The 23,528-nt window shown below is 47.5% G+C and overlaps 1 protein-coding gene across 1 annotated transcript; it reads left to right on the top strand.

The window, feature by feature from the left end:
- Positions 1 to 4,570: 4,570 nt before the first annotated feature.
- On the top strand, positions 4,571 to 22,516 carry LOC114592032 (E3 ubiquitin-protein ligase TRIM58-like). The gene is made up of 7 exons (XM_077923092.1): positions 4,571 to 5,072; positions 7,275 to 7,364; positions 9,361 to 9,444; positions 11,621 to 11,758; positions 19,082 to 19,171; positions 20,159 to 20,242; positions 21,539 to 22,516. The coding sequence occupies exons 1-7, from the start codon at positions 4,991 to 4,993 to the stop codon at positions 22,060 to 22,062; spliced, it is 1,092 nt and encodes a 363-aa protein (XP_077779218.1). The 5' UTR covers positions 4,571 to 4,990; the 3' UTR covers positions 22,063 to 22,516.
- Positions 22,517 to 23,528: the final 1,012 nt, after the last annotated feature.

Here is a 23,528-nt window from a genome sequence, read left to right as displayed (position 1 = left end):
ATATATGAAATCTTTACATATTGATACATATACATTATATTCGTAAATTCACATTTTCACATTTCATTATGTACCAACATTTATCTATTTTTTATTTCTTGCCCTGTGTCTTAACTTAACTTTGTGAAAGCAGTATATACATATCAATAAATTCTTGTTGGAGCATCTTTTGGACATATATTCTTCTACACATTTCCATTCCTGTTTGAGATTTTGATTAAATTGCATTCTAATTGTTGCCGTCATTTTTGCTAATTCAATCATTTCAAAAAATTTACATTGCCAATCTTTCAATGTTGATACTTCTTCTGATTTCCAATTTTTTGCAGTCAGTAACCTTGCGGCAGCTGTTGCGTATAAAAAGATTCTTTTCATGTCTTTTGGGATGTCATTTGTTATATTTCCTAAAAGAATGTTTCCGGCTTCTTACCAATTGTTGCTTTAAACATTTTTTTCAGTTCCTCATGTATATTTCCCCCCCCAAATTTTAATTTTATCACATCCCCACCAGACATGATATAAGGATCCCTCTGATACCTTACATCTCCAAAACAGATTCGATGTTAGTTTGTAAATTTTAGCCAGTTTTACAGGGGTTAAGTACCACCTGTAAAACATCTTCATAATGTTTTCCCCCCCATAGTAATGCATGTGGTGAAATTAATATCTGATTTCCAAAGTTTTCCCCAATGATCTAATGAAATCGCGTATCTGAAATCCTGTCCCCACTTGATCAGTGTCGTTTACAAATTTCTTTTCTCACCCATTGTGAGAAAACATGACTCTATCACGCACATCCACGGCCACACTTGGCCCCTTCGCACTATCTCACCATCAATTTGCAAAGCGCAGCTTTCAATGCTGCCCTCCGGCCTGTTGTCTTGCAGCAGAAGCAGAGGCGGCGGAGCGCGCACGCGCCTTCCCCACCAGCCGCCCCCTTGGCCCCCTTCCTCCAAAACCCCCAAGCAGCCATTGGGTCCCGGAGCAAGGGCTTGGCCGGGCGCGTCCACTCGCCGCGCGCTGCGCTCCCGTCTCAGCCAATCGGGCGCCTGGAGAGCGCCCCGAAATGGGAGAGCTTTGGACAGAGTTCTCTAAAATAGATCGCCGCCTCTCCCTCTCCCTACGCTCCCACCATGCAGCTCCCCGGTGCAGAAGGGGGAGCTGCCCCGCGTGGAAATCAGTGGAGGAATCTAAGATAGATCCCCTCCAGCCAAAGGCAAAGTGAAGAGCTCATGCTCTTGCTAACCCAAAGTCTTATTTCATCTGAAACTTTTCTTTGAAAAAATATAATCGTTGAACAAATACTGTCGTTTACAATTTCTCTTCAAGTTCTCACCCATTGTTAGAGAGCTCTCAGAACAACATCTCTTTTCGTCCTGCTCTTCCCTTCCTCTTCTTTTTCCTCCCACCCCTTCTCCTGTCGGGGACAACCCTTTCTGGTACCCGAACAGCAGCATCCAGTCCGGCCCTCCACCCCAAACCAAGGCGTCTGGTACCCAAGGCGGATCACAAGCTCTTTTGGCGCCTGAGGCAGAAAAGCCCACAAGTTCCTCTCTCTGCTTCCTCCTTTGCCGTTATTACGCTACCATCATAAGATTAAATGCGGAACAGTTTGGTGCCCTTTCGTGACATCACCCCCAAGCGCCCCCCCCCCCTCAGTCTGCCTCAGGGGAAGAGACAATCCCCAGGGACAATCCATAAAGTGTGGAAGCAATGCAGGTCATATAGAGGAGGGAGAAAGGTTGTTTTTCTGCTGCTCCAGAGAAGCGGACACGGAGCAATGGATCCAAACTACAAGAAAGAAGATTTCACCTAAACATTAGGAAGAACTTCCTGACAGTAAGAGCTGTTCGACAGTGGAATTTGCTGCCAAGGAGTGTGGTGGAGTCTCCTTCTTTGGAGGTCTTTAAGCAGAGGCTTGACAACCATATGTCAGGAGTGCTCTGATGGTGTTTCCTGCTTGGCAGGGGGTTGGACTCGATGGCCCTTGTGGTCTCTTCCAACTCTATGATTCTATGATTCTAGGTGATTCTCATGCATCCCTTCAAAGCAGCCAATCACTGAGTAATAACAATTATCATTTATCATTTATACCCCGCCCATCTGGCTGGGTTTCCCTAGCCACTCTGGGCAGCTCCCAACACAACATTAAAAGCACGATAGAACATCAAACATTAAAAATTTCCCTAAACAGGGCTGTCTTCAGATGTCTTCTAAAAGTCAGATAGTTGTTTATTTCCTTGGCTTCTGATGGGAGGGTGTTCCACAGGGCGGGTGCCACCACCGAGAAGGCCCTCTGCCTGGTTCCCTGTAACCTCACTTCTTGCAGGGAGGGAACCGCCAGAAGAAGGCCCTCGGAGCTGGACCTCAGTGTCCAGGCTGAGTCCCAGATGCCCACCTTAGCCAATCAAGCTGCCTGATACCCAGAAATTGTTGTAAACAAAATCTGCCCTTATTCCCTTATGGGGTATGCAAGAGCCCTTTATAGAGGTTCTCCATCGGTAGGTGAAAATAACAGAGGCCAACCAGAGAATATTGAGAAGCAAAGCAACTAGTAAGCCTGATCTTTATTAAAGTTGTTGCAACAGGGTGCTCCCCTCACACTCAGGAAAGGAGGAGGACCCAGAACCAAGGTGTGCCTGCCCTTATATAGACATTTTAAATTCCCTGCCCTGGAGCTCAGGACCACCCCTCCATACATCATACATACATCACAGAAGGGGTGTAACCCAAAACCACCCCCCACAAACATCATACCCACATCACAGAAAAGGCGGTCTACAACAGAAATTTGAACGTTGTTGTTTCTCCTGTCTGCCAGGTTATCTGATAATGCCTTATCTGATTGCCTTTACTGGTAGTCTGCCCATTCCTTTGAGATGGTGATTTCCCAATTCCTGAGACTATGGGAAGGTTCTCTCACCCCCTCCCTCCTTGCAGAGAAAACATTTGGTCAGTTTGGGAGTCAAAATGGTTTCAGGGCGGTCTTCCTGTGCTGCTCCAGACATGTGGTCCACATATCTATGTACGTGCTTGGTTGGTGCATTTATGAACATTTATATTATATATATATATATATATGACCTTAATTTTTTTATTACAAATTACCGTAAACCTAGGAACTGTGGTCAGAGTGATATGTTGTGCCTGTTCAAGATAGACCATAAATGCACAGGAAAAGGTAGAAAACTGACACGGACAGTTTGGTTAAGAGCAGTAGACTCGTAATCTGGGGAACCGGGTTTGCTTCCCCGCTCCTCCACATGCAGCTGCTGGGTGACCTTGGGCCAGTCACACTTCTCTGAAGTCTCTCAGCCCCACTCACCTCACAGAGTGTTTGTTGTGGGGGAGGAAGGGAAAGGCGATTGTCAGCCGCTTTGAGACTCCTGAAGGGGAGTGATAAGCGGGATATCAAATCCAAACTCTTTTTCTTCTTCTACATGCCTAGCAACTAAGGTCTCACCCCATGCATCTGACGAAGTAGACTTGATGAAGTGACACAATAAATTTGTTAAGTCTTTCTGATAGCAAGAGCTGTTGGACAGTGGAACGGTCTCCCTTGGGAGGCTGTGGACTCTCCTTCCTGGGAGGCTTTTAAGCAGAGGTTGGAGGGCCGTCTGTCTTGAATGCTTCAGCTCAGATTCCTGCATTGCAGGGGCTTATGCTAGAGAACCCTCAAGGTCCCTTCCAACTCTGTAGTTCTGTGATTCTATGAAAACAAATGCTTTCACCGCAAGAAAGACGCTTCCCTTCCTGGCAATTTTTTGATGATATATATAGTTTCATGCTTCCCCATTTACAAATCACTACAGTGGTACCTCGGGTTACATACACTTCAGGTTACACACTCCACTAACTCAGAAATAGTGCTTCAGGTTAAGAACTTTGCTTCAGGATAAGAACAGAAATCGGGCTCCGGTGGTGCGGCAGCAGCAGGAGGCCCCATTAGCTAAAGTGGTGCTTCAGGTTAAGAACAGTTCCAGGTTATGAACGGACCTCTGGAACGAATTAAGTACTTAACCCGAGGTACCACTGTCTTATAAGTATCACCCAAGAGAAAAGGCAACAGAGGGAATCTTGGGAACTGTAGTTTGTTAAGGGTGCCTGGAATAGCGTCTGTAAGAGGTCAGCACTTTTCACAAGCTACAGTTCCCCAGATTCTTTGGGGGGAGGCAGTATTATTATTATTATTATTATTATTATTATTATTATTAGTGTTTTTTTCTAAAAAAATGTTTAAAGATACTCTCATTTTCCTACTCATATTGAAATTCTGCACTTTAATGAGGCCAAACTTAGATTCACAAAATGTTTAGGGGCATGTGTACACCTGTGTCCCCGTCCCCCCCGAAAAAGCTGCTGCTCCTCCTCCTCCTCCTCTTTTTCTTCCAATATTTATATCCTGTCTTTTTCCCTGATGAGGACTCTAGGTGGCTTACAACTAAAACAGAAACAGCTAAAAATATGGGCAGGAAACAGGGAAAAAAGTAACCAATTAAAACCAATTAAGTAATAAGTGGTATAAGAGTACTTGTACAATGTGCGCATCCAAGCCACGTACCTGTTCCTTCAGGGAATGTGCAACCCCATCAAGAACAGGTAAGCTGCCAACTTCCTGAAGCTGGAAATCCACTAACCCACAGGATTTCCCTTCATTGCAGGATCCAGCTTCAGTTCATGGGATGCCAACTGCTGTACGTCGTCATTGCATAAGCGAGTCAGTCGCAAACCTCAGGGAGGTTGTCAAACATGTTTGGTGTGTTCATCTCCAGATGATATCGCTGGGAACTGAGGAAGTCTCATTTGCACAAGACGGAGGAGGAGGCTTGTTCCTGCGCCAATTTCTACATATGGGTGGTTGTTGTTTTTTTTGGTTTTTCACAACTTGAATCGTCTATGAAAGTGAAGAACTCTCCCTTCCAAGGACAGAAAGTCTAGCTTCCAGGAATCATCTCGCTTGCAGAAGCTGCTTCTAGAGAAAGCCTAGAGGATGGAGGATGAAGAAGGATACATGACAATAGACAGAGGAAGCAGAGACACCTATGCGCCACCTGTTCCCCCAAAGCCACAAGGTATGGACCAAAACTGAGTTACAGTAAGCTTTAACTAGCTGGCAAGCAAATATTCCAGTCAAGGGTGTTTGATTTCTTACCAAAGTCGCTGGCTTGTTACTGTTAATAGGAGAATGTGTGTGGTGTAGTGGCCAGAGTGTTGGAATAAGGTTTGGGAGCCTAGGGATCAAATCCTCCCACAAAGATCACCTTGGGGCATTTATTCTGTCTCAGTCTAATTCTTAATTTTTGGCCTGTTTTCAATTTTGCGTAAGCCGCCTGGAGTCCCAGACTGGGGAAAACTCCACTGCAAAAAATCACCCGACCCAGGTCAGAGCTCTTTGTGGAGAATGATCAATCGACTCAGGTCTCTTCTCAAGAGAGCTTTCTTCTTCCTCCTACAATTTAGCTTGTCTTATAGAATATATACCCCAAACAGCACAGGCCCTGTACAAACTAAGGAGATAGAAGGAGACCATGTTAAAGGTTCGATTGTTTTCAACAAGAGACTAGGCTACGTACAATTAAAACACATTTAGAGCACCCACAGGGACGCGAGTGGCGCTGTGGGTTAAACCATAGAGCCTAGGACTTGCTGATCAGAAGGTCGGAGGTTCGAATCCCCATGATGGGGGTGAGCTCCTGTTGCACTGTCCCTGCTCCTGCCAACCTAGCAGTTCGAAAGCATGTCAAAGTGCAAGTAGATAAATAGGTACCACTCTGACGGGAAGGTAAACGGTGTTTCTGTGTGCTGCTCTGGTTCGCCAGAAGCGGCTTAGTCATGCTGGCCACATGACCCGGAAGCTGTACACTGGCTCTCTCGGCCAATAACGTGAAATGAGCGCCGCAACCCCAGAGTTGGTCATGACTGGACCTAATGGTCAGGGGTCCCTTTACCTTTACCTAGAGCACCCACACCTCCCAGTCCTAAGAACTGCAGTTTACTCCTTACAGAGCAACCACCCCCAGCACCCTTAACAAACTACAGTTCCCAGGATTATGGGGGGGCGGGCGGGGTATTTTAACTGTATCGTGTGTATGCAGCCTATAGGACCAGGCATTCAGTATCCTTAATCTTATCAGCTCTCCACATATAGCTGTGAAAAAGCCGTGCTTGGGAAAGTAGCCTATTCAGGCGGATTGTGCTTCTTTCTTTGCCGCTGTGGTGAGGAACTATTCAGCAAGAATGGAAACTTTTAGGGCGGTACGTCATGCCTAATATTAGGCAACGTTCCTTCCAGGATCCGATCACTTCACTGTGACTCATAAGAACTTAAAGAAAAGGAGCCAACATCTCTCAGGGGCCAACCAGATGCTTGCATAGCTGTCGTTTTTTGCAACTGTATTCCTAAGTATATCCAAGAGTAGAACTTTATACCTGCCTGAGATTTCTGCAACCCCATAAAAGCCCCCTTCTTAGGGTTGCCATGTTTCTAGAAGTGAAATTCAGGACACGAAAGTTGTTGACCTCAAAATTCTGGACGTTTTGTGCCGATTTTATGAAATCTCCCCCCAACCCCAGACGCTATTTCCCCCAGTTAAATCCCGGACATGTCTAGGAAATTCTAGATGTATGGCAAACCTGCCGCTTCTGGAATATCAAGGCCAGGCTCTTTGTAGCATAGCAGTCATGAGGCACATGAGCAAGAAGCCATTAGTTCAGATCAAAGTCCTGCAGTGGCTTTAAACTAGCCTCAGTCCCCTCTGAATATTGGCCATTTGTGGCAAGGAGGGCAAAACAATCTTTGGTGCTATTCAGCTATGTTTTACTCAGAGCAGACACAGCAAAATCAACGAACCTGTGTTAATCCTGTTCATTCATTTCTGTGGGTCTGCTCTGAGTAATATCTAGCTAACTACCACCCCTTATCTAGTAACAGTGAATTCATTCTCTAAGTGGGGATCCTTAGGTAGCAAAAACGGCACCATCTACGGAATCAGCAAGCCAGAGTGTGGATTCCAGGTTTTGCAAAGTACAATAAATATTGGAGGGTGTGGGCAGCAGTGGGACCCTAATGGAAGGGAACCCCAAAACAAGCCAATGAAAATCATCTTGCTCACTCCAGGGGCACAGAATGAAGACCAATTGGAGGGGTGGTGGTGGAATGGAGTATTCCCAGATGGGTTCACTTGGAACCCTCAATCCGAGCACTCCATTCACTTCTGCTTTTCATAAAATGGCTGTGGTTGCGTTTTCCTGATTAAACTTTATCAACTCCACAGAAACTCCTTCGAAGTGCTGCAAAGTCACGCTGAGGGTCTTACTGGCAGTCAGCATCGCTCTGAATGTGGCCCTGATCATTGTTCTTATAGGTAGGCTTCTGACGTATTCTAACTCATGGTGGGGCTGCCACATTTTTTCCTGGCCTTGCTCCTGTGTCAGAGACATGGGGAACCTCAAGCTGTCGTCATGGACTGGCTGGATGCCAAGGAGTGGTGGAAGAAGAAGACTCAGAGCCAGGGGACTAGTGGTGGGACGACGAGGAGTGGCTGGAGAGAGAAGAGGGAGCAGATTGGGAGGAGGAGGTGTCGGGGGCAGAAAAAGGCAACAGGGTTTAGTGAGCAGGAAGAGGCTGTGGCAGAGAGCAATCTGGAAGCAGAGGCAGAAGTAGAGATCAAGCAGACTACTGAAGGTTTGTTAGAAGAAGAAGAGGAGTTTGGATTTGATATCCCGCTTTATCACTACCTGAAGGAGTCTCAAAGCGGCTAACAATTTCCTTTCCCTTCCTCCCCCACAACAAATACTCTGTGAGGTGAGTGGGGCTGAGAGACTTCAGAGAAGTGTGACTGGCCCAACGTCACCCAGCAGCTGCATGTGGAGGAGCGGGGAAGCGAACCCAGTTCACCAGATTACTAGTCCACCGCTCTTAACCACTACACCACTAGTAGTTAGGGGTGGTGAGATTTATTAGGAGATCCCCGTTCCCTGGGAAGAGGGACTGATTGTTAACCCGCTCAGGTAATTGTATATCTGTGCAGGAAATAGGGGTCTACTAACAACTCTCAGGATGATCAGTAGTGATGGGAGTCTAAGCGTAAAGCATGTTGCTATATCCTCATTATTAAGATCGGGAGAATACCTTGCAAAACCAAAAACCTATCAATGGACCCCTCTTCTTCTCCTCCGCACAGTAGTGGAGCATGCTCAGTAGCCTGTCCTGTAAGAACGTTCTAGAAGCAGGCAGATGGGCTGATCCACAGGAGTTTGGAGGAGGCCCGGATATTTATTTTGAGTCTGTTTGTGGTAATTGCATATTTCTCCAGGTTCTTTATCTACCATCAGATACTGTTGTGGAATGCAGTGGAGTATGCCTGCAAGAAAGTGTGACCTTTATCCTGGGCAGAACTTGCCCTTGGAGTTTGAAATCTCTTGAAATGTTAGATCTCCTCCTCCTCCTCTCTTTTTTGTCCAGCGCAGCCCCAGGAGTGCTGAAGATGTTTTTTACAATCCTGCCCGATGTATATTCAATGAATCATAGTTTTATATTTACACAGTGTATCAGGGCCGGCCCTACCATTTGGCAGAGGGAGGTGGCAAATCCTGAGGTGCAGAGAGGGGCTACAAAGGCTTCAGCACCAAAACAAGCTTGTTGCTCTAGCACGACAGGAGCATCAACGAGGCAGCGTGAGGTGACCTGCCTCGGGTGGCATGCTCCACAGAGGGCAGGAGATCCCGAACCAGACTGAGTAAGCCAAAGAAAAATTTGAAAGCCAAAGTTGGGGAGACACCAGCAACAACACCTTGTGGAATGCCCCCTTTCTGCCAAGACCGGCAGTGAAAAGGGGAGACTCCCACAGAGCAGCCATGTTGCTGGTGGTCTCTTCCCACCCGACCATCTGGACGGAGGACATTGGTGGCAGGCCTTGCCTCGGGCGCTGAAAGGTGTTGGACGGCCCGACAGTATATACCATATTTTTTGCTCTATAAGACTCACTTTTTCCCTCCTAAAAAGCAAGGGGAAATGTGTGTGTGTGTCTTATGGAGCGAATGCAGGCTGCGCAGTGATCCCAGAAGCCAGAACAGCAAGAGGGATCACTGCTTTCACTGTGCAGCGATCCCTCGTGCTGTTCTGGCTTCTGAGATTCAGAATATTTTTTTTCTTGTTTTCCTCCTCCAAAAACTAGGTGCGTCTTGTGGTCTGGTGCGTCTTATAGAGCGAAAAATATGGTACATAAAGAAACATGTGTTTAGTTTATTATACTGTTTGTTGTCAGGGACAGCCTGTGCATGAGGCCTACTGTTGGTCACTGCTGGTTACATAAGGACACAGGTTCTCCATCCCTGCCCTAACCTGAGCTATTCTGAAAGTTTTCCAGGTAAGAAACGCGGAAGGCGGTTCCTGCTCGCCGAGTTCCCCCAATTCATGCACTGCGCTTCCAGGAAATCCAACAGGTAACTTAAACACCTTTGTCTCTCTTTGAACGCAAAGCCTGCCATAACCCTCCTTAATAATTTCACCATACATTTGTAAAGTAGCAGTACTACTGTTAAGGGACGCGGGTGGCGCTGTGGGTTAAACCACAGAGCCTAAGACTTGTCGATCAGAAGGTCGGCAGTTTGAATCCCCGCAACGGGGTGAGCTCCCGTTGCTCCGTCCCTGCTCCTGCCAACCTAGCAGTTCAAAAGCACATCAAAGTGCAAGTAGATAAATAGGTACCGCTCCGGCGGGAAGGTAAACGGCGTTTCCATGCGCTGCTCTCGTTCGCCAGAAGCGGCTTAGTCATGCTAGCCACATGACCCGGAAGCTGTACGCCGGCTCCCTTGGCCAATAAAGCGAGATGAGCGCCACAACCCCAGAGTCGGCCACGACTGGACCTAATGGTCAGGGGTCTCTTTACCTTTTTACTACTGTTGTGGGACGCCTTAAGACAAACTGCAACTTGGTGGTGAGTTTCGACCCACCAGTTAAAGACCAGTGTCCAGCTCTTATCCCTACACATGCTACCAAGAGTTCTGGCACCTTTTGTGAGAGTTATAATGTGCGCTCGTTGTGAATATGTGTTTACAAGCCTTCACCTTTTGCCCAAAAGACGTTCACACACAAGAGGAATAAAAACTGGTTTACTACCGAGTGATAGACTATATGGATGCTGCTTCAGATAGCAAAGTTACAGATACAGGTAACTCTCAGCTTAGGTGGAACTTACGTTCTAGGGCTGGCAATCGTGTATACTGAAACCACTCCTTGGAACAGCCCCTACTCCTGCAATCTTACCTTCCAGAGCTGGCACACTGAACGGGTCTTACCACTCAAGCAAGGAGATCCTCCCAGGGCCCGGTAAGCAGGGCAGAGAGCTTAAAATCTGTTTCCACACTGGGGAAACCCTGCACAAAACAGCTTCTAAACCAATCTGCCTTCTGTGCATTTAATCTGTGTGATGTCAACCGGTCAGCCTTAAACTATGCGTAGTTGGAACCGCACATGTTCAAAGCACGTAGCTTGTAAGTTCCCTGTATAAGCGGGAAGCAACTCACACTGTTCCGAGGGGTAAAAGAAGGATCCTTTTCAAGAGCCAAAAGAGAGGGAGATTGGTCAGGGAGCAAATTGACAGGAACGCCTCTGTAAAGTCCAGGGAAGCGCGAGACATGTTTAGGACCAGAAAGTGTGTGTCTTGCGGAGGAACATTTGAAAAATTGCTTGGCGTTTTCAGTGGATGAGTACAAATCCTACGAAGGTGAAGTGACAAGGAAAAAAAATAACCTACTGCAAAATGGCCCAGGGATGACTGAGTATGCCCGGTTGTGTGCTGGAGGAGGAAATTGAAAACAGGGAGCAAGGAGGAAGGGTCCTCTTTCACGCTGAAGTGTCTAAGTCAACGGAAACAGTAGGCAAGGGCTGAGGAACCTCAAGCCCTGTTGCGGCAGTTGCACCTCTGTGTCTCACCTTTAGGATTAATCCCCAGGCCACACTCCTCACCCGACCTGCTTGGCTCGCATTCCTTTTTGACCTGTGAAATGGGTCCTTGAACTGAGATAAGGCCCATAGCTGTCAACTTTTCCCTTTTCTTGCGAGGAATCCTATTCAGAATAAGGGAATTTCCCTTAAAAAAGGGAAAATGTTGGCAGCTATGATAAGGCCTCCTGCTGGCCTAGCTGGAGAGAGGAGAGAGGTAACAAACCTTTCTCCAGCCAAGCCAGCAGGAGGATTCAAAAACAGGTGTGCAGCTGACAACACAGTCACATCTGCTGCTCTGCTTGCTTTTGCCTCTGCACCTGCCAATCAAATATATTTCTCCAAGTTTTGGAAGGTGGAATATAGCAGCCAGGGAGGAATCTACCATCCTATGGTGTTATGTACTGAAGTTCTCACCCTGGGCCAGCAGGGGGATACTGTAGATAGTTATGCAAATAGGGGATCGAAAGTGACGTTCAGTGATTGGATAGTTTTAGAAAATTGTTACAGTTACGTTGTACTGGAGCTCTATATAAGCAGGCTGACTGAACCCTTCAGTTCAGTTCTGTTCCGGCCTGTGAATAAGCAAGAGCTGTTTGAAGAATCACTGTGTCGTCTGATATGTTCACCCACAACTTAACATACGGTCTGATCCTTCATTTCCTTTTCTTGCAGCCCGTGTGACTCTGGATCCAGACACGGCCCACCGGCGGCTGGTGGTATCCAAGGATGAGAAAAGTGTGCGATGGGGAGAGGTGGAGCAGACTCTTCCCAACAACACCAAGAGATTTACCCAGCGCGTTTGTGTGCTGGGCAGGGAGGGATTCACTTCAGGCAAACACTGCTGGGAGGTTGGCGTGAAGGGCAAGGGGGAATGGGCTGTGGGGGTGGCCAAGGAGTCTGTGAAGAGAGAGGGGCTGACAGACTTCAGCCCGGCTGCAGGAATCTGGGGGATAGGAGAATACGAGGGACTCGGGAACTACATAGCTTTCACCACTCCCCACACAAGGCTCTCCTTTCGCAAGAGGCCACAGTGGATCCGCGTGTTTTTGGACTACACTGCAGGGCAGGTGGATTTCTTCGACCCGGAAACCCAGACCACAATCTACACGTTCAGTTCAGCCGCTTTTGGAGGGGGAAAGGTTCTCCCCTGGTTCCGTGTGTGGGATGGAACCGAACTTATTGTGCGTCCCTGAGACACTGGACTCCGCCTCTGGAGCAGTCTAGGATCTGTGACCCTGGAAAACCTGACTAATGTCTCTCCATAGCACCTTCCCGTGTTTTTACATAGTTTTTAATTGTCTTTAAATGGTTTGATTTCAGATGCATTGTTTTAATGTTTCGATGCTTGCGATCCTGGGGTCCTTTGGAAAGGAAAGGTGTACAGTGGTACCTCAGGTTAGGAACTTAATTCGTTCTGGAGGTTCATTCTTAACCTGAAACTGTTCTTAACCTGAGGTACCACTTTAGCTAATGGGGCCTCTCGCCGCTGCCACACAATTTCTGTTCTCATCCTGAGGTAAAGTTATTAACCTGAGGTACTATTTCTGGATTAGCGGAGTCCGTAACCTGAAGCGTCTGTAACCCGAGGTACCATTGTAATGTAATGAACAATAAGTAAGATAATCCTCTCAAATTATAGAGGCCTGGACTGAGGGGGAGGTTCCTATATAGTTATATCTCTATAATTGCAAGCAAACTGGTTTTCTTTTTAAGGAAACCACGGAAGTGAGTAAGGGCAGATCTACACTGATCGGTTAAACGTTATTGAATATAATGTTATATACAGTCGTACCTTGGTTCTCGGACGTAATCTGTTCCAGAAGTCCATTTAATGTCCGAAAACATTCGAAAACCAAGGCGTGGTTTCCGATTGGCTGCAGGAGCTTCCTGCACTCAATCAGAAGCTCTGTTTCCAAAGAATGTTTGAAAACCGGAACACTTCTGGGTTTTTGGCATTCAGGAGCCAAAATGTATGAGCAGTGCTTTTTTTCTGGGGGTATTCAGGGGTACGCATACCCCTAAACATTTTGTGAATCTAAGTTTGGCCACATTGAGGGCCAGTATTTCAATATGAGTAGGAAAATGAGAGTACCCCTAAACATTTTTTTGGGGGGGAAAGCACTGTGTACAAGTACTAAGGCGTTCGAGAACCAAGGTACGACTGTGATGTTCAATGCAGTTTTCCATTGCCAGTGGCTTGCTGCTCTGCAGCGCCCTCTGGTGTCACATTTTAATGACGCATTTTCAACGTTATAAACTTTGAGTGTAGGTCCGCCATAGGTGCTTCGAGTAACTTGGGAGCATGTGAGTCATTGGAGCAGGGCAACGTCCTACTTTGTGCTAATCTAGCATCTTGTATGGGACGCGGGTGGCGCTGTGGGTTAAAGCCTCAGCGCCTAGGACTTGCTGATCGAAAGGTCGGCGGTTCGAATCCCCGCGACAGGGTGCGCTCCTGTCACTCGGTCCCAGCGCCTGCCAACCTAGCAGTTCGAAAGCACCCCCGGGTGCAAGTAGATAAATAGGGACCGCTTACTAGCGGGAAGGTAAACGGCGTTCCGTGTGCTGCGCTGGCTCGCCAGATGCAGCTTGTCACGCTGGCCACGTGACCCGGAAGTGTCTGCGGACAGCGCTGGCTCCCGGCCTCTTAAGTGAGATGGGCGCACAACCCTAGAGTCTGTCAAGACTGGCCCGTATGGGCAGGGGTACCTTTACCTTTACCTAGCATCTTGTATACATCTTGTATCTTTAAGCATGGTTTAAAGATTTTGCTTACCAGAGAACTGCAAAGCAGGTTTGGCCTAGCAGATGAGCAATATCGGCAGTCTGGGCTCCATAAAACTTTGAGAAAAAGTTCCCATGCGTATTGAGAGAACAAAATTGAGACAGTTCAGACCTGAATCCTGGCAGAGAAGAAAGCTATTTTCATAAGCCAATTGGCTTTCTGGATTCAGTGGAGGGGAGCGGAGTTCCGTTTGCCAGGACATGTTGCTATAGACCAGGGGTCAGCAAACTTTTTCAGCAGGGGGCCAGTCCACTGTCCCTCAGACCTTGTCGGGGCTGGACTATATTCTGGGGGGGGGGGGGAATGAATGAATTCCTATGCCCCACAAATAACCTAGAGATGCACTTTAAATAAACAGACACATTCTACTCATGTAAAAACACGCTGATTCCTGGACCATCCACGGGCAAGATTTAGAAGGCGATTGGGCCAGATCCGGCCCCCGGGCCTTAGTTTGCCTACCCATGGCATAGACGCATACAGCAAGGCTGTTATTTGAAGTTTGCTATCCAGTTCGATCCCCGAACTGGGTTGTGGCCCTAACAATCCAATGCAACTCTGAGCTCTTCATAGAATATCAGTATGGGAGTTGTAGTTCAGCAATAGCTGGAGAGCCAAGGGTTCCCTATACCTGCTTTGAGTCTAGTGCCCTGCAATAAATGCAGGAGGTTCTATATTACACACACACACACACACACACACACACACACACACACTTAAAACACACTTGCTTTTAAACTGCTGATGCAAGATTGTGGTCTCTCGTGTTAACATGGTACAACATCCTTTTCAAAGTCCATCTTGCAAACTACTAAAAAATAAGGAAGCTGTTTAAATTCAGCTGCAAGCCAATCCCAAGTGCCCAAGAAGGGTTTTGATAGATGCCCCAAGAGCCAGTGTGGTGTAGTGGTTAAGAGCGGTTGTCTCATAATCTGGGGAACCGGGTTCGCGTCTCCGCTCCTCCACATGCAGCTGCTGGGTGACCTTGGGCCAGTCACACTTCTCTGAAGTCTCTCAGCCCCACTCACCTCACAGAGTGTTTGATGTGGGGGAGGAAGGGAAAGGAGAAGGTTAGCCGCTTTGAGACTCCTTCGGGTAGGGATAAAGTGGGATATCAAATCCAAACTCTTCTTCTTCTTCTTTTGAAATTGCAAAGGAGCTAGAAATACTATCAAACTTTGAGACGCGACAAGCTAGAAAAAGAAGAAAGGTCAGCTTGGGTATGAGGTCGAAAAAGAGGCGCCACAAGATCCAAAGCAGAAATTCAAAGCAGGTTATTTGAAGCAGAGGTTGGAGGGCCATGTGGGATCTAGCTGAGATTCCTGCGTTGCAGGAGATCCCTTCCAACTCTACAATTCTATTTTTTAAAAAAATAACATTTTGTTAAGTTTAACAATAAAAAGCAAAAAAAGAAAGAAAAACAATAAACACAGAGAAGATATAAAACATACAGAATTTCACAATACAATACAAAATACACAATACAAAACTACAAACATTTAACCTGACAAAGGAAAAAGAATAAAATCAATATACATACAAACAGATAAAACACACTATTTTCTTATCTTTAATAACTTATTTTCCGGACTTCCTCGCGCCTCCCTTTTTTGTATCCCTTTTTAGCAGTTAATTCAGCAAATTCATATCCTATTACCTTATCTTTACTTATATTAAATTCCAAATTTCTAATTTCTAATTTTATCATCTTATTACTAGAGCCCCTTCATTTCATTTCAATGTCCTCAGCATTCATACATTTTGCAATATTTCTGTAAATAGATTTTAAATTTCATCCAATCTTCTTCCACCGACTCTTCTCCCTGGTCTCGGATTCTGCCAGTCATCTCCCAACTCTACAATTCTAATACAGTGATACCTTGGGTTAAGAACGTTCTGGAGGTCTGTTCTTAACCTGAAACTGTTCTTCACCTGAAGCACCACTTTAGCTAATGGGGCCTCCTGCTGCCGAAGCACGATTTCTGTTCTCATCCTGAAGCAAAGTTATTAACCCGAGATACTATTTCTGGGTGTTAGCGTAGTCTGTAACCTGAAGCGTCTGTGACCTGAAGCGTATGTAACCTGAGGTACCACTGTACCTTGAACGTGGCTTAGTTATACACTGGCAACCAATGCAAAGCTTTCCTCGCTGGTGCAGAGCTGTTCTGGCTAGAAACTGAAGCCCATCCTTCTGCGCTAGCTACAGTTTCCTCACCAACCTCAAGGGCAGCCCTGCGAGGAGCACATTGAAGCCATGCAAGCTAGAAATTACCAGTGTCTGCACCTCTAAAACCAGGCTGTTTCCCTGTCCAGGAATGGCCACAGCTGGTGCATCAACCGAAGCTGGGACAAAGCTCTCAGTCACTGAGGACAGCTAGCTCTGCCTCCAGGGACAGCGAAGGACCTAAAGCCACCTTCACACTTATTAATAACACTGTAATACTCATGGAAAACCCCAGGAACTGTCGCTTGTTAAGGGTGCCTGGAATTGTGGCTCTGTGGGTGAGGACTTTTTGCAAACTACAGTTATTTGGGGTTAGCCAGGGATCAGAAAACTTTTTCAGGAAGGGGCCGGCCCACTGTCCCTCAGACCTTGTGGGGGGCCGGACTATATTTGGGGGGGGGGAATGAATGAATTCCTATGCCCCACAATAATCCAGAGATGCATTTTAAATAAAAGCACACATTCTACTCATGTAAAAACACCAGGCAGGGCCCACAAATAACCCAGAGACACATTTTAAATAAAAGGGCATATTCTACTCATGTAAAAACCGCTGATTCCCGGACCGCCCATGGGCCGGATTTAGAAGGAGATTGGGCCTGATCCGGCCCCCGGGCCTTAGTTTGCCTACCCATGGGGTTAGCCATGACTGGTAAAGTGATATAAGACGACACAGGTGGCACTGTGGTCTAAACCACTGAGCCTCTTGGGCTTGCCGATCAGAAGGTCAGCGTTCGAATCCCTGCGACGGGGTGAACTCCCATTGCTCTGTCCCCGCTCCTGCCAACCTAGCAGTTCAAAAGCACACCACTGCAAGTAGATAAATAGGTACTGCTGCGGCAGGAAGGTAAACGGCGTTTCCGTGCGCTCTGGTTTCCGTCATGGTGTCCTGTTGCGCCAGAAGCCACATGACCCGGAAAGCTGTCTGTGGACAAACGCCGGCTCCCTTGACCTGAAAGCGAGATGAGCACCACATCCCATCGTCGCCTTTGACCGGACTTAACCACCCAGGGGTCCGTTTCCTTTTTATGTACAGTGTGCATACAAGCCACGTACCTGTCCCTTTGGGGAAAGTGCAACCCCATCGATAACAGGTGAGCTGCCAGTTTCCCAAACCTGCAAACCGCTAAGCCACAGGATTTCCTTCTTCGCAGGATTCAGCTTCGGTTTATGGTGTGCTGCCGCCGTACGCAATCATTGCACAAGCGAGTGTGTCACAAACCGACAGAGTGGAAAGGTGCATTGCTTCACAAGTTTGGTGTGGTCAACTCCCGCGGCAATTGGGGAAGTCTCATATTCATGAGGAGGCGAGGGCTATTTTTACGTGCTATTTTTGCAGCTTGAGTGGTCTGAAAACTGCTAAATTCTCCTTCCAAAGAGAGAAAGTCTAGCTTTCAGGAATTACCTTGCTTGCTGAACCTCCTCCCCTGGGGCTTAAGAGAGATATTAGAAGATGGAAGATGAAGAAGGATACATGGCAGTAGATGAAGGAAGCAGAAAAACCTGCTCACCACCTGTCCCCCCAAAGGCACAAGGTATGGACTGATACTTGGACATTGCAGGCTGGCATGCAGTAATTCCAGTCAAGGGTGTTTAATTTCTTAGTGAAGTTGCGGGCTGTTACTGTTTATGAGGAGGGGGAGTGAGGTGTAGTGGTCAGAGTGCCAGACTAAGGCTCAGGAGGCAGGGGTTTAATAATAATAATAATAATAATAATAATAATAATAATAATAATAATAATAAATATATTATTTGTACCCCGCCCATCTGGCTGGGTTTCCCCAGCCACTCTGGGCGGCTTTCAACAAAGATTAAGAATACATTAAAATGTCACACATTAAAAACTTCCCTGAACAGGGCTGCCTTCAGATGTCTTCTAAATGTCAGGTAGTTGTTTATCTCTTTGACATCTGATGGGAGGGTGTTGCACAGGGCGGGTGCCACTACTGAGAAGGCCCTCTGCCTGGTTCCTTGTAGCTTTGCTTCTTGCAGTGAGGGAACCACCAGAAGGCCCTCAGAGCTGAACCTCAGTGTCCGGGCAGAATGATGGGGGTGGAGACGCTCCTTCAGGTATACTGGACCGAGGCCGTTTAGGGCTTTAAAGGTCAGCACCAACACTTTGAATTGTGCTCAGAAACGTACTGGGAGCCAATGTAGGTCTTTCAAGGCCGGTGTTATGTGGTCTTGGCAGCTGCTCCCAGTCACCAGTCTAGCTGCTGCAATCTGGATTAGTTGTAGTTTCCGGGTCACCTTCAAAGGTAGCCCCACGTAGAGCGCATTGCAGTAGTCCAAGCAGGAGATAACTAGAGCATGGACCACTCTGGCGAGACCGTCAGCGGGCAGGTAGGGTCTCAGCCTGCGTACCAGATGGAGGTGGTAAACTGCTGCCCTGGACACAAAATTGACCTGCGCCTCCATGGACAGCTGTGAGTCCAAAATGACTCCCATGCTGCGCACCTGGTCTTTCAGGGGCACAGTTACCCCACTGAGGACCAGGGAGTCCTCCACACCAGCCCGCCCCCTGTCCCCCAAGAACAGTACTTCTGTCTTGTCAGGATTCAACCTCAATCCATTAGCCGCCATCCATCCTCCAACCACCTCCAGGCACTCACACAGGACCTTCACCTCCTTCACTGGTTCTGATTCGAAAGAGAGGTAGAGCTGGGTATCATCTGCATATTGATGGACACCCAGTCCAAACCCCCTGATGATCTCTCCCAGCGGCTTCATATAGATGTTAAAAAGCATGGGGGAGAGGACAGGACCCTGAGGCACCCCACAAGTGATCAAATCCCTGCTCAGCAACAAAAATCACTTTGGGGCATTTAATCCGTCTCAGCCTAATCTACCCAGTGGGATAATTGGGTGCAGGACTTGGGGGCGGAAGTCCAGACCCACACTCAGCAGAATGAGAAGCAGGGACCCCCAAAACAGCAGGGCAGGTTCACCACACTCTGAAGTCAATGAAGGAAGTGGAGTTTGAGGCCACCGAGCCAGGATTACGGAGGGGTGTTGTGAATCTAAAAACGATGTATGCCGCCCTGAGCGCTTCAAAGGAATGGCGGATAAGACTAAAAAATAATAATAATAAGTTGTGTTTTCCTGATGGAACTTATCAACTCCACAGAATCTCCTTCAAAATGCTGCAACATCACACAGAGTGTCTTCCTGGCAGTGAGCATCGCGCTGAACGTGGGCCTGGTCACTCTTCTGATAGGTAGGCTTCTAGTGTAGTCTTAACTCATGGTCGGGCTGCCACGTCTTTTCTTGGCCCTGCTCCTGTGCCAGGCTTGGGAAACCTCAGGCCTGGGGCCCTTCAAGTTGCTCTGCCTGGCCCCTGGGACTCTCCCCAGGCCAGATTCCTCCTCACTGGCCCTACTTGGCACCTTGTGTGAGTGTTTTCATTTGGCTGGAATATATCCTCCAACTCAAATAATACCTCTCCTTGCCTGGATGGAGAGTATGTGTAGAAACTAGCCTACCATGCAAAGGCAACATTTTACATCAATTAACTGCCGACTTTTGCCTCTGGCTCTGCCACATCTGGGAAGGTCGCCCCAAAGCTAATGAGGCCCTCAGGCTGAAAAAGGTTCCGCTTCCCATCCTATTTCTTAACAGTGGTCTGGCACTTGGAAATATACAGTGGTACCTCGGGTTAAGAACTTAATTCGTTCTGGAGGTCCGTTCTTAACCCGAGGCACCACTTTAGCTAATGGGGCCTCCTCTGCCGCCGCGCGATTTTTTTCCTCATCCTGAAGCAAAGTTCTTGACCTGAGGTACTATTTCTGGGTTAGCGGAGTCTGTAACTTGAAGCGTCTGTAACTCGAGGTACCACTGTAGTCCTAGCTATTAAAAATACCTCAGGAAATATCGTTTTAAGAGTTTATGTAAGTGAGCTAATCAGTGTGAGTGGGGGGGGGGGAATCATGTTGCCCTTAAAAATTCTGGAAAACAGCCTCTTCTTTCTTGTTGCCAATGCTTCTTGGCCGCTTCTTGGTTCGTTTTTTTTAAGAAAGGCCCCATCTGCACTATACTTTTAAAGCAGTATGGCACCATGTTTTCTTCTGTGGATGGACTACTAGGGCAACCATGGATTGTCCAGATTAGACCACACCTCCCTGCTATTGCTGAACAGGGGTTCCCTAAGGTCCTCTGGTGGGCCACAGATTCTCCATCCCCACCCTAACCTAAGCTATGTTGAAAGTTTTCCAGATAAAAAACATAGAAGGCGGTTCCTGCCCACGGACTTTGCCCAATTCGTGTGACTCGCTCCCAGGAAGTCCAGCAGGTAATTTCATCTCCTTCTCTTTGCCTCTCTTGGAATACAAAGCCTGTCCTGAACTTCCAGTTCTTAATATTTCTCTGTATTGTTAGCACGGTGGTCATTCTGCTCGGGTCAAACTGCGACCCGGTTGTGGGTTTCAACCCACCAGTTAAAGACCAGCGGCCTACAGGCAGCCTGCAAGCAGGAACTCAGGAACAGCACTCATGAAGCGTTGCCTCTCTTGAAATGGCCTGAGGTCCACGAAAGCTCCCTCCATAATAGATGTGTGAGGATTGTCTCACAATTAAATGTGAGGAAATGAAAAACGATGGGAACCTCAGGCCTCGGGCTCAACTGCAGCCCTCTGTACCTCCCTATCTGGCCCTTAGGTGTCTCCTCCTCAGGCCACATTCCTCACTAAATCCATCTTGTCACATTCCTACGTTGCGTTTGCACTTTACTGGAATGGCTTCTTCAACTGCGGTAAGGCCTCTGGCTTGCCTGCATGCAGAAGGGAGAGAGGTATTCGTAGAAACCTCTGAATTATTTTGTGCGGTTGGGACGTAAGCCTACAAGAAAGTTGCTCTGCCTGCTTACGCCTTTTGATCTGCCTGTTAGGATTGTCCTACTCTTGTGTAGGACCCTGGCAGAGACACTCTCCCTCCTGGTCAGTTGTTTGGGAGCTTCAAAAGCTTTCTTCAGCCCAAACATCACGGCGACTGATACCAAGAAGCATCAGCACACTTAGGGATCCGCAGAGTATTGGTGGTTCGTGTAACAGACTCAATAGCTCAGCATTTTGGCTAATCTACTTTATTTACATATAATACACTTGGAGCACTCCTTCCTCTTTCTCATCAGACAGCGAAAAGAGAAAGAACAAAAGACAATAGTCCCACTCCACGGAACACAGTAACACAAAACATCCTGTCTCCATCACTTCCCACACTGTGGAATGAAAACATACACCATCATGTGATAGACAACAATCTCATGACTGCAAACATGGAGCAGGAATCCTAACACTGCCAACCTGAGGCATGAAGCTTCCAGAAGGTTCCTCACATGGGAGCGGGACCCCTAAGGCTAAAAAAAGAAGTCCCCCACCCCTGAAGGAGATGAGGTGATGCTTCGCCTTTCACTATTGCACCTTAATAGGTACAAAAATAATCTCCCTTGATTGATCAAATATATTTCCCCAAGGTTCAGAAAGTGGGATCTAACAGCTGGTAGAGAGTCTATCGGCGAGAGCCACCGAGTCTTCTCCTAGGGCAGGATTCTACCATCCTACCATCTGATACTTTCTTTCCTTCCTTGCAGCCCGTGTGACTCTGGATCCAGACACGGCCCACCGGCGGCTGGTGGTATCCAAGGATGAGAAAAGTGTGCGATGGGGAGAGGTGGAGCAGACCTTTCCCAACAGTGCCAAGAGATTTAACCAGCGCGCTTTTGTGCTGGGGAGGGAGGGATTTGCTTCAGGCAAACACTGCTGGGAGGTTGGCGTGAAGGGCAAGGGGGAATGGGCAGTGGGGGTGGCCAAGGAGTCTGTGAAGAGAGAGGGGCCGACAGGCTTCAGCCCGGCTGCAGGAATCTGGGGGATAGGAGAATACGAGGGACTCGGGAACTACATAGCTTTCACCTCCCCACAACACACACGACTCTCCCTTGGCAGGAGGCCACGGAATATCCGCGTGTTTTTGGACTACACTGCAGGGCAGGTGGATTTTTTCGATCCGGAAACCCAGACCACAATCTACACGTTCAGTTCAGCCACTTTTGGAGGGGAAAAGGTTCTCCCTTGGTTCCGTGTGTGGGATGGAACCGAACTTATTGTGCGTCCCTGAGACACTGGACTCCACACTAAAGGGTTCTGGGGCACCCAAGCTCTGTGATGCCGGAACACCCGCCCGGTTTCTCTCGATAGCACCTCTCCCGCGTTTTCACTCAGCTTTTACTTGTTTTTAAACAAGAGCTGTATTATTTTTTGCTGCATGGCTTTAACATCTTGGGTATTTGCAACCCGGGGCTCCTTAGCAAGGAAGGGAGGGTTACAAATGTAAAAAAAAAAAAATGTAAGTAAACATCTCCAAACACGAGAGGGCTAGACTGTGGGAGGGGTTCCAATATAGTTAACTTTCTACAACTACAAGCAAGCTTTTGCTTTTTTGACAAAAGCCACAGAAGCGAAGAGGTGATTTGTGTAACTTGAGAGAGAGAGACAGACATTTGAACAGGGCAACATCGTTTTTTGTGCTAATCTCAAAATTAAAACACATCTTGGGTTTTTCAAGCATGCTTTTAGTAACTTTCCAACCCTAATAAACAGAAACACTAGGGCCAGCTTGGCAACCTGGTAAATTAATGTTTATTAGAGACATTTACCCTTTATGATATAGGATGCGGGTGGCGCTGTGGGTTAAACCACAGTGCCTAGGACTTGTCGATCAGAAGGTTGGTGGTTTGAATCCCCGTGACGGGGTGAGCTCCCATTGCTCAGTCCCTGATCCTGCCAACCTAGCAGTTCGAAAGCACCTCAAAGTGCAAGTAGATAAATAGGTACCGCTCCGGTGGGAAGGTAAATGGCGTTTCTGTGCGCTGCTCTAGTTTGCCAGAAGCGGCTTAGTCATGCTGGCCACATGACTGTACGCCGGCTCCCTCCGCCAATAAAGCGAGATGAGTGCCACAACCCCAGAGTCGGTCACGACTGGACCTAATGGTCAGGGGTCCCTTTACCTTTACCTTACCCTTTATGATACAGTCATATCTGCCGTTAAAACCATGTATCAAACCTCTTTATTCTATCCTTTTAAAAGCTAAGAAAAGTTGTGTTTTTAACCTAGTTAGACCAGACATTCCCAACCTTCGGCCCGTCAGATGTTTTGGACTACATTTCCCATCATCCCTGACCACTGGTCCTGTGAACTAAGGATCATGGGAGTTGTAGTGTCCACGCTGAATGATGGGGGTGGAGACACTCCTTCAGGTATACTGGGCCGAGGCCGTTTGGGGCTTTAAGTCTGCACCAGGAAGCCCCCCGTTTGCGGTTCGGTTGCTTTTCCTGTGGTGCAATGTACATGCATGAGACACACTAGACAGGCCCCTCCATTATTTGGGAGAAATGAATAGGAATTCCTCATTTGGGAATCCTGTCTCTTCAGTCCCTTTGAAGAGCCACTGTTTGAGGCCACGGTGCTCCTGAATACCTGCTGCTTGGAAGCTTAGCTGGAGGGAACACAGGTATTGCATTCATGTTCTGCTTTGCAGAGGCCTCTTGTTGGCCACTGTGATAAGAGGATGCAGATCCCAAGGT

Source organism: Podarcis muralis, chromosome 2 (genome assembly GCF_964188315.1).
Source record: "Podarcis muralis chromosome 2, rPodMur119.hap1.1, whole genome shotgun sequence".
Lineage (NCBI taxonomy): Eukaryota > Metazoa > Chordata > Lepidosauria > Squamata > Lacertidae > Podarcis > Podarcis muralis.
This window is presented reverse-complemented; position numbering and strand designations above follow the sequence as displayed.

Coding starts and splice junctions, on each gene's coding strand:
- LOC114592032 (XM_077923092.1), top strand. CDS start 4,991: ATGGAGGATGAAGAAGGATACATGACAATAGACAGAGGAAGCAGAGAC. Junction 11,759..19,081: donor CCAGCGCGTTTGTGTGCTGG/GCAGGGAGGGAT, acceptor TCAACTCCACAG/AATCTCCTTCAAAATGCTGC. Junction 19,172..20,158: donor CCTGGTCACTCTTCTGATAG/GTAGGCTTCTAG, acceptor CTATGTTGAAAG/TTTTCCAGATAAAAAACATA.